General features: G+C 65.7%; 1 protein-coding gene across 4 annotated transcripts; it reads right to left on the minus strand.

Annotated features, from left to right (window-relative positions):
• Positions 1 to 5,044: 5,044 nt before the first annotated feature.
• Positions 5,045 to 9,699, minus strand: HRAS (HRas proto-oncogene, GTPase). 4 transcript variants are annotated; one of them, XM_070565822.1, is made up of 6 exons: positions 9,566 to 9,699; positions 6,704 to 6,865; positions 6,335 to 6,513; positions 6,069 to 6,228; positions 5,876 to 5,963; positions 5,045 to 5,478 (listed from the first exon to the last, which is right to left on the minus strand). In XM_070565822.1, exons 2-5 carry the CDS (start codon positions 6,812 to 6,814, stop codon positions 5,895 to 5,897), a joined length of 519 nt encoding a protein of 172 aa, XP_070421923.1. In that variant the 5' UTR covers positions 6,815 to 6,865; positions 9,566 to 9,699; the 3' UTR covers positions 5,045 to 5,478; positions 5,876 to 5,894. The 4 variants fall into 4 exon arrangements, with proteins under 4 accessions (XP_070421923.1, XP_070421922.1, XP_070421920.1 ...); XM_070565821.1 differs by lacking the exon at positions 9,566 to 9,699 and adding an exon at positions 8,072 to 8,243; XM_070565819.1 differs by lacking the exon at positions 5,876 to 5,963.
• Positions 9,700 to 10,034: the final 335 nt, after the last annotated feature.

Raw genomic sequence — 10,034 nt, forward strand, 5'->3', positions numbered from 1 at the left:
GAGCAAAAGAATGAGGTTCCTGTGGAAAACTCAGGTTCCAGCCAGGAGCGCTCACTCTGCTCAGGGTGCAGTTGGCAGCAGGTAGTGTTTCGTGTCTCTGATGCCGGCTCCTCCTGGTTCCCCCACAGAGAATGAAGGAGCAGGCCAGGCTGTTTTCTCAGGACATCAAACAGATCGACCAGGATGTGAACCAAACATTCTGAAACCATATTATGTTCTGGGACCATGATGGCATCAAGTGAGGCCACTGGGCAGGCAGGGTCCCCAGGGTGACATGGGGAATCCCAGGCGAGATGGGGATCCCAGAAGAGATGCAGGGGTCCTGTGGGGGATGCAGGTCCTGGGGGGATGCAGGGGTTCTGGAAGAACGCGAGGGTCCCGAGGAGAGGGGAGGTGAAAAGAGCAAACAAAATAATGTTGCATGGTGAAAGACGGAACTTTGACATACACAAACTAAAAAATCAAGAATGAAGATAAAAACTCATCAGACTGTCCCCCTGAGGTATCTGCATTTCATCGCGTGTAGACTTCACCCCAAAATGTTGTTAAACACTGAGGCACCCTGAAGACGTCAGCTTCTTGGCTGACTTCTTAACCACACCTGTTCTGTTGTCGGTGTTTGTCACAGAAAGAACCCGATGGCATCAGCACCGCCCCCTGTCGTCCTTGCCTAGGCAGCAAGCCCTGTTCTATGTACTCACGGCCTATTCTGTTTACAACACCGTGAGTATCCCGCCCCCAGGCCCAGGGTCCCACACTGTCCTTGCCTCTTAAAATCGAGTGTCCGTGACCAGACAGGAGGCACGCGTCAGGCCTCCACTCACAGGGTCACAGAGACGCAGCAAGGGGCTCTCTCCCCTGACGCTGAGGCGGAGGGGGTGGATGCAGACTCCACTTCCAGGACCAGAAGGGGGCCCTCACCCCCGGCGCTGCCCGGCCCACGAGCTCAGTGGGGCTGCTGGACGCCCGTCTCGGCGGGGCTGTGTCACCAGTCAGTGCGGGGCCTCAGGGAGATCGCTGTTGTCGTCACACTTGACTTTTGATCCTGAAGCCACCACATTATTCACCAGAAACCAGCAGGGAGGAAGGTCCCCATCAACCCGACTCCCTAAGAGTGAGGCAGATAGGGAGGCGGCTCCCGGGGCGGCTGCTCCCCTTTCCAGAACTTTCCCTCAAGCACCACCAGCTCAGCCGATTCCACGGGTGGCCCACAGCGGGGTCTGGCCCAGCCGCCATCCTGCGCCCGGTCAGGCTCCAGCCGGCAGTCATGGCGGGGTCTCCAGATCTTGCGGGTCCCTGTCACCCTGGTGGGCCTCACGGAGGCGCCTCTCCCTCGTCTGAGAAAGGGGACCCCAGGGGGACACCCCAGAGCTCGGGCACGGGGCTGCCGTGGTGCTGGCGCCGGAGCTGCTGCAGCGGCTCTCCCCGCCAACATCTCGGGGGCTCCACGCGAGCCTCCCCTCCCCTCTGGGCCCTGAGAGCCTGGGCCGGGCAGGGGTCTGTCCAGGGGCTCCTAGACGCTGAGATGGGAGCACAGGGCAGGGAGGCGGGCTCGGGTCATCCTGCCGTGCGGTCTGGCTCTTGTAGGAGGTGGGCTACTGCCAGGGCATGAGCGAGGTCGCGGCCGTCCTGCTAATGTTCCTGGGCGAGGAGGACGCCTTCTGGGCGCTGGCCCAGCTCATGGTCAGCGAGAGGCACGCCATGCATGGTAGGTGGGCGCTGCGGACCGCTGGACGTGACTTAGCGCCCAGGAGGGTCTGCCTGCACAGCCCCCCAGCAGCAAGGCTGCCTGGGGACCCCCACCCCATCCACGTCCCCTCAGGGAGGGCACTGCAGCCCCATGCTGCCCTCTCGGTCCTGTAGCCACGGCCCCCGGCTCTGTCCTCGTCAGACGATTCTTACATCTCTGCTGGTCCTTCCTCACATCTGCCCCCTGGCCCAGCTGCCCTCCCGGCCCATGGCCAGACGAAGCCCAGATGGTAGCGTCTCCCCCCCCTGCAGACCCCCAGCCTGACTCCCAAGCCCAGGAGATGTCCGTGCACGCCCCATCACCCACCACATGGGACCCCCATGCCCCCGCTGTGGCCACTGTAGGGAGTGGGGAGCTGAGGGGGTGTCAGGGTAGGGATATCTGCCTGACCCCCAGCACAGGACACCAGCCAAGGAGAGCCTCCATGAGGGGGTCCTGTCCCTGGCCACCCCGGGCCTCAGGGCATCCTGCTATCTGGTAGAGGGTGTCCAGCCAAGGCTGGGGAGGCCATGGGCGCACGTGGGGTCACTGCGGGCGAGAGGAGGCCTTGGGCTCAGTGGGGGCAGCTGCCAGCGCCCAACCCCGCTGGGATCCGGCTCTGATTGGCGGGGCCGGGGGCTTCTCAGGCTGCTTCGTTCCGGGGTTCCCGAAACTGCTCAGGTTCCAGGCCCACCATGAGCAGGTCCTCACCAAAGGGCTCCCGAAGCTAAAGCAGCACCTGGTGAGTAGGAGCGTCCCGCCTCGTCCCGGGCGCTGGCCCAGAGTAGGGACAGGGGAGGGGCCGGGCCCCTGCTGCCTAGAGAGTTTGGACTCATCCTGCTCGTCCGGTGGCCAGGGGCAGCCGGGGCTGAGCGGGGCTTCGGGAGGAGCATCCACTCAGCCCCCGGGAGCAGCTGCAAAGGCCCCGCATAGGGAGGTTTGCGCGCCAGGAGGGCCCTGAGCCCTCTGCCCTCCCTTAGGACGAGGAGCACATGTGCACCGGCATCTACACCGCCAAGTGCTTCCTGCAATGCTTCATAGACCGGGTGAGGCTGCCAGGGGCCCGTCCCGGGATGCTCCCTGCCCCCGGCGTCGGGGAGGGCTGAGCTCAGCCCAGACAGGCCAGGCCCTGCCGAGTGGCAGAATGGGGCCAGGACCCCTCCTGGGGAGCCCAGAGCCTGCTCCAGGATGGACACCTCCGGGCCCCGGGGCCGGGCTGTTTCCACCTGGGCTCTGGAGGGAAGGCCGGGTCAGCCCAGGGTGTGGACGAGCCTCTGGGCCCACATTGCAGACGGAGTGTTGTTCCTTCGTGGTGTGTTCCCTTGGGTGGGGGGCCATCCCTGTTGCCCCCCAGGTCAGCAGTCGTGCAGGCCAGCCCCTTAGGTCCCTGAAAGGCCTGGCGGGGAGCACCTTCGTCCAGCAGCCATGTCCCCACCGGGATGAGTCCGCCCAGATGAGGAGCTGCGGGACCTAGTCAGACATGGGGACCAGAGGCACAAGGGGTTCTCACCCCATGCTGGGACCCCAGTGGCTCTGCTAAAGCTGTGCCCTCATGCCTGCTGTCCCCACAGACCCCCTTCTCCCTCACCCTGAAGCTCTGGGATGCCCACATCTTGGAGGGTGAGCGCGTGCTCACGGCCATGGCCTACACCGTGCTCAAGGTGCACAGGACTAAGTGAGCCCGTGAAGCCTGAGTGTGCCCGGGGGTGGTGGCCCCTGCTCTGGCCCGGCCAGGGCAGGGCACCCTCTGAGAAGTGGCGGGAATGGGGCGGGGCCTTTGCTGGCCTCTCTTCGCCTCTCCCACCTTTGAGAACCTCCGCATGAGGCCGTGCTGGCCCTCTCCCACCTACCTGTCCAGCACAAGCGGCCAAGACCCTCACCCACCCAGGCTGTCCCCAAGGCGAAGGAGCCAGAGCACGAGGGGGCCTCCGCAGGGCCCACGGCTGCTCACACATTTCTGGGGGCCTCGGAGGTTCCGGGTCTGCCCTGCCTGTCCCCGGCCCAGGACAGCTCTCAGAATCAGCTGCAGCCACAGCATTTCAGCTCCCTGCCAAACCTCGCAGGGAATCATGAAGCTGCAGACAGGTGGCCCCCAGCCGTGGGCTCTGAGCTGGAATGCTGGGTCTCTCCCTTTACCACCCGCCTGGGCCACCCCCAGGGCCACAGGACAGGCCCAGCCCTGCATCCCCACTGGGGCCCCAGCAAAAGGTCCCGTCCAGCCTGACGAGGACCAAGCCACAGGGCCCAGAACACCCCTCCTGCCCTGTGGCACCTGCAGCCAATGCCCCTCTCAGGGTGGTGACAGGCACAACGGATATGAAGCCCTGGCAGGGCCCGGCGAGCTGCCCTGAGGCCCCGACTGTTCCCTCCAGCCCCTGACCTCCGTGTCTGCAGGGAAGCTGGAGGCTTGGGGTCCTCTGGAGGAGAGCATGATGGAGAGGGCAGTGGCTCCGAAGCCCTGGGCAGTCAGCAGCAGCGTGCCCCGGGTCCTCATGCTGGCCTTCCTGCAGAACGGTGCCCCCTCCCACAGCACAAGTCCCTGATCCAGAGGGGCCTGGCCTGAACCTGGGCCCTGGGAGGACAGGAGCACCATGAGCGCTCCCCCAGCCAGGATGAAGATAGCGGCGACTGAGCCACCCGTGTCCCTGGCCAGTCCTGGACTCTGGCCCTAAGCAGGGCCATGTCTCTCTGAGCAGTGTGTGGCCAGTCCCACCCTCCCGCCCCAGAGGTGGCAGGAACGGCCATACCCCGGGCCCTGAGTGGCCACCTGGCAGTGATGGGGCAGAGCCCCAAGGCCGAGCTGACGGCGCTGGGCCTGTTCCAAGAACCCGAGCGCTGCTGCTCCAGGCGGGCTGGAGGACGCTGTGGGAGGCCGGGTCACTCACTCTGCTGTCATCAGCAACAGCCTTTCAGGGTCCCCAAAGTCGGGAAACACAACCCCACGTGGAGTTACAACGAGGCTCCAAGGTGCGGATACCAGCCCCCGAGTCTGGTTTCAGCGTTCCCTAAGAAAGCCTCCCTCCCAGGGGGAAGGGACGTGCCTGTGGCCTCCATATCTCCCCTACTGATTAAAGGTCAATACAGTGTTTTCAGAGTTAAAATGCTAACCTGGCCTGTCCTTGCATCCCGCAGGGTTCTCTGCAGGAAGTGCTGGGCACCCACAAGGAGGCAGAAGGCAGCACGGCCCAAGCCCCCTGACCAGCCTTCACCAGCTGTCCCCACAGAGGCCGTGGGCCAGATGGAGCTGAGGTTCCCACCGTGCCTGGTGCGAGGCCACACACACCGCAGCCTCCCAGCCTCGGACAGATGCCAGGGTCAAGACCATCAAATAATTTACTGCAACGACCTGTGCCCACCGGGCCAGGAGGGGGCGGGAGGAGAGCACAGCAGGGGTGCAGGGGAGTCAGTTCAAGACAGTCTGTGCAAAACGTCCTGGGAGGTCTGCGGTCACTCTGTCCACCGACCCTGGGCTGGCCGGGCTCCAGCAGCACTTCCTTCCTTCCTTCCTTCCCCCCTCCTTCCTCCATCTGCACCTCCTCCCCACATCCGGCACCTCTGGGCCCTGCATCTGTGCCGGGTGGGCACAAAGGACCAGCAGGGACGTCCAAGTGGACGCAGCGGCATCGCCGTCAGGAGAGCAGGCACTTGCAGCTCATGCAGCCCGGGCCGCCCTCGTCGGGGGGGCTCAGCTTGCGCACCTTGTGCTGCCGGATCTCTCGCACCAGGGTGTAAAAGGCATCCTCCACGCCCTGGGAAGAAGGGGCCAGGTCAGAGGGGGACCCGACCTCAGGGCCCAGCCGGGGAGGAGACCCAGGGACCCCTGCGGCGGGCTCAAGCAGAATCCCAGTCCTTTCCCTTAGCAGCTCCCCAACAGGGCAGGGCAGCCCCCAGGTCTGGCTCTGAGCTTGACCACCTTGTGTCCAGGTCCTGTCTGAACTACTGCCTTTGTCCCCAACAGCCCACTAAGGGGTCAGGGCCAACAAGGGCCCACAGGGCGCTCTGGGGAAAGGGGACGGGGCCCCAGGGTCACCGCTCCGGCCTGGCTCAGGGCAGCTCTCTCCAGGGACCTCCACTCCCCCTGGAGCTGCATCAGCCCACACCCTGGCCCTGGCCTCCCTCACTGCCCTGCCATCCGGGGAGACTTACAGCGGGAGGGGCTGGTGGGTCACGGGGGTCCCGGAGGGTCCCAGAGGGTCCCGGAGCTGAAGCCGGAGCCAGAGCCAGAGCGGCTGCCCTGTGTTGAGGGAGAGGGGGCAGTGAGCGCTGCTCCCTGGCGGGGGCGGGGTATGGCTGGGTGGGGCGGGTCCCCGGCTAACTGTGGGGTGGAGAACCGGCTCACCTGGCGCGTCTTGGCCGACGTCTCGATGTATGGGATGCCATAGCTGCGGGCAAGGTCCTGCGCCTGCCGAGACTCCACAGTGCGTGCCGCCAGGTCACACTTGTTCCCTACCAGCACCATGGGCACGTCATCTGAGTCCTTCACCCGCTTGATCTGCTCCCTGCAAGGAGAAAGGTGTGAATCAGCCAGCAGGCTGCAGGTTCGGCTGCATCCAGGAGATGCAGATGGAGGACAGGGAGGCCCCTGAGGGCCCACGGGCAGCTCACCTGTACTGGTGGATGTCCTCGAAGGACTTGGTGTTGTTGATGGCAAATACACAAAGGAAGCCCTCCCCAGTGCGCATGTACTGGTCCCGCATAGCACTGTACTCCTCCTGGCCTGCTGTGTCCAGTATGTCCAGCAGGCACGTCTCCCCATCAATGACCACTTGCTTCCGGTATGAGTCCTACGAGAGGACACTGCTCAGGGACCCCCATCCCTGCTTGGATGGGGCGTTCACACTACCAGCCTCTCCTCTGCACCTCTCGTGCCCCTCCACCCCAGGTACTATGACAGGGGGACCCCCTCCTATGGAGCAGACAGAAGACATGCCCACATCAGGATTCAGGGCTGGGAACAGGGCCATCCCAGCTCACCTCAATGGTGGGGTCATACTCATCCACAAAGTGGTTCTGGATGAGCTGGATGGTCAAGGCACTCTTCCCCACGCCTCCAGCACCCACCACCACGAGCTTATATTCCGTCATCGCTCCTCAAGGGGCTGCGGCAGGAGGCACTTCAGTGGTCTCCTGTCCCACCTGCTGAGAAAGTCACATCAGCCATGGCCAGGCCCTGCAGGGCAGGCCCACTGATCTCCCTGGGCCAGCATGCTCAGGCCTGGCCTGATCTCTGGGGCTGCACATCCAGGGAACAGGGGTGGCAGCCAGAAGGGTGGCCCAGCCACTCACCTGTGGCACCTCCAGCCCAGGGATGGGAGAGGGTCCCGCCTCCAGCTGCCCTTCCTGACTATGTGGGAGAGGCAGGGAGCTGGCCCCCAAAGGCAGAGTGACAGCCGAGAGCGTCTCCCAACCACGCACCCAAATTAGAAGTTGCTGGGTAGGCAGGAAGCCTGAGTGGAGGCGCCCGCGGCTGAGGTTACCAATCCCCCCCCCCACAGGAACAGGTCTTGCCATGGTGGAGCACATAGCGTGCCCAGGCAAGCCAGTGCCAGTCGACAACCGGCTCCAGGCCCCATCGGACATGTTGGTGCATTCAACAAGTCTTTACTGGGCACCTACTGCATGCCAGGTGCTGTTCCAGGCACAGGGTGACAGGCAGAGAAGGAACCCCTGCCCTCATGGGCTCAGTCTATGCTCCAGGGAGGAGGAGATCTGCACACCTTAAAATGAAGGGAACCCCAGGGTGCCCTGTGGCAATAAGAACTTTGGAGAAAATAAGGCAGCTGAGGAGGCCAGGCGGGGGCCAGGGTTCCCATAAGCAGAAGCTGACCAACAGGAAAAGACCGACAGCAGGTGTGGGAGCAGGGGAACCGGGCGGAAGGAAAAAAGACCTGGGACTTAGGCCCCCAGCTGCAGTGTCCTCAATTTGTGATGCTTAATAAGAGGGTGCCCTTGAGGGAACAGTAGGCAGTGATTTCCTAAACCCCAGACTTTCCTTGTGTGTGTGATGGCTGCAGGGTACTCGAGGTCTTCTGAGGGGTCCCGAGGACTCTGGCAAGCGGGAGACCCCGCCTAGCGCCATGGCCCCAAGTCGGCCTAGGCTCAGACCCCCCCCCCCCCCATCCCGAGGGGCCTCAAAGAGGACAGGGCCGGGGACACGGTGCCCAGGAGCTGGTCTGGGCGAGGCAGGGGGACTCGCCGCCCGCACGCCCAGCGCCCCCGCCGCCGCGGCCCACCTGCGCCCCCGCGCGCCCAGCGAGGACAGCGGGCTCCCCGCCCCGCCCGGCTCCCCGCCGCAACTCCAGCGGCCAGCACCGCAGCCCCGCCGCCCCCCGCCGCACTCACCGCTCACGGGCGCGACTGCCCCTGAGGCCAGGGCAGGGGCGGGGGCGCGGGCCGGGGCCGGGGGGTGCCGCTCGCCCGGCGCATGGGCTCCGTCCGCGGCGGGTGCGGCTCGGGCTGCGGGCGGCGGACGCTCGGCCGGGCCAGCGCACGCCCCGCCCCGCGCCCGTCCGTCAGCCCAGCGCCGCCTGCCATTGGACGCATGCGGCTGTCCGCGCCCCAGACTCGCCCCGCCCCGCCGCGCTCCGCTCCGGTTGGCCGAGCGGCCCGCCCGTCAAGGGCCGCAGATGGGGGGCTTCCGGGAGCGGCGGTGAGGGCGGTGCCCGGCTGGGTGGCCCTCGTGGGCCGGGGCCTTGGGGGCTGGCTCGCTTGGCGCCGGATGAGAGTGAGAGGGTCGGGGTCGCGGGGCCGGGGGCGACGTCTTCTTCGGGGAAGGCCTGGACTCTCTTGAGAGCAGGCTGGACTCACGGAGAGATAGAGACCCCGCGAGGATGCGGGTCCGCGGCCGGGTGTGGACTCGCTGGGGTCGCCGGGGTCGGGCTCGAGCCCCTGCGCTGCTAGGGGAGCCCCGCGCCGGGCTCCTCGGCATCTCCCTGACGCGCAGGCGCGCCCGCGCCCCCCGAGGCCTTCCCAGCTCAGAGCCCCGCAGCCCACCCACGGGGCCCCGGGACGGGAGGGACAGCCTGGGGCCGAGCCCCAGGGCGGGCGGAGCCCCCAGGACCAGCACCACGGACGCCCCCCGGGCTTGGAGTAGAGAGAGGCAGGGGGCCGCAGGGCCGAGGGTCTGGCGCCAGGAGCAGGCCGGGGCCGCGCCGGAAGCCTGGGACCCCTATTGGCCCGGGACCTGGCTGCCCTGCGCCCTCTTCCCCGCAGGTGGCTCCGAGATGGGCGCCCCCCACAAGACGCCTGGCAGCCTCGGGAAGGGGGGGGGTCCTTCAGCGCGGCCCAGCCGGGGCGCCGCGGCTGGGCGGGTGCGTCTGACCCGCGGAGCAGCAAGTCCGGCTCCATCTTCTTACTCCGTTCCGGGGTCTTGCTTCCCACTTACCCAGCGCGCAGCCCCACCCGGGGCTCCGAGGAAGGCCACTCTCCAGCACCCCCTCACCGCCAGCCTCCCCCAACTTGGACAGGCCCTGCAGACAACCGGCCCACCCAGCTCCCCCAAACCCGGAGGTTCCAACCCTGCAGAAGCTCACCATGTGGCCCAATTAACTAGCGGTACCCAGCAAATCCAACGCAAAAGTCGCCGGAGGGAGGATAACCTGAAGTCTCCCCCGACCCCAAGCACAAATATGCACATTCTGTCTCCTTTCAAGACTCTCAAAAAGATATGTTTTTAACATTTTTAAAAATTTCAAAGTAACGCATAAACACACCCTCGTTATTTACAAGAAAGAATGGTGCAGTACACATGAGGCTGAACCTCCCTGTGCTCAGCCGGCACCCCCTCCCATCCTTATCCCCTCCCCCGCCGGCTCGGTGCTATCCCCTGGAGCTCACCCCACTGCAGGCCGTGACCTTGGCGGGCCCCCTGTGGGGCCGCCCCCGTTCCCACGACGGCGCCGACCCCACAGGCCGTGGCTGTGTCCGCTGGCCGTCCCGCGCAGTGCACCGCGGCTACAACAGAGCCCGGCTCGCGGCCGACGTGCGTAGACACGAAGTAAAGGCGGATGAATGAAAGCGGGTAGTGGCGTCCCTTGTGGGCGCGGACACTCAAGACTCCTCTCCAGGTGTCCAGCTCCGCACTCCCCTCGTCCTCAGGGGGGTCCTCTCTAACAGCGCTTCCTCTTATCGTGGCATCGACCAACTTGCAAGTGGAGTCAAATCGCACAGGGCCTAGGCCTCCGGAACGACCCTCACACGGGTGCTTCCCACCTGGGACAGGTGGGCGCGCGTCTCCACCCCAGACCGCCTTTGCAGGGGGCTGACACCTGTCCTGTCTGCGCCCCCGGCTTGGTGGCGTGTCACC

This window comes from Equus przewalskii, chromosome 11 (genome assembly GCF_037783145.1).
Source record: "Equus przewalskii isolate Varuska chromosome 11, EquPr2, whole genome shotgun sequence".
Lineage (NCBI taxonomy): Eukaryota > Metazoa > Chordata > Mammalia > Perissodactyla > Equidae > Equus > Equus przewalskii.

What these genes read in the sequence shown, in the direction of transcription:
- HRAS (XM_070565819.1), bottom strand. Translation starts at nt 6,814, where the DNA reads ATGACGGAATATAAGCTCGTGGTGGTGGGTGCTGGAGGCGTGGGGAAG. An exon ending in GAGGACATCCACCAGTACAG is followed by an intron (nt 6,229 to 6,334) that starts GTGAGCTGCCCG and finishes TTCTCCTTGCAG; the next exon opens with GGAGCAGATCAAGCGGGTGA. An exon ending in CGTCGGCCAAGACGCGCCAG is followed by an intron (nt 5,479 to 6,068) that starts GTGAGCCGGTTC and finishes CCTTCTTCCCAG; the next exon opens with GGCGTGGAGGATGCCTTTTA.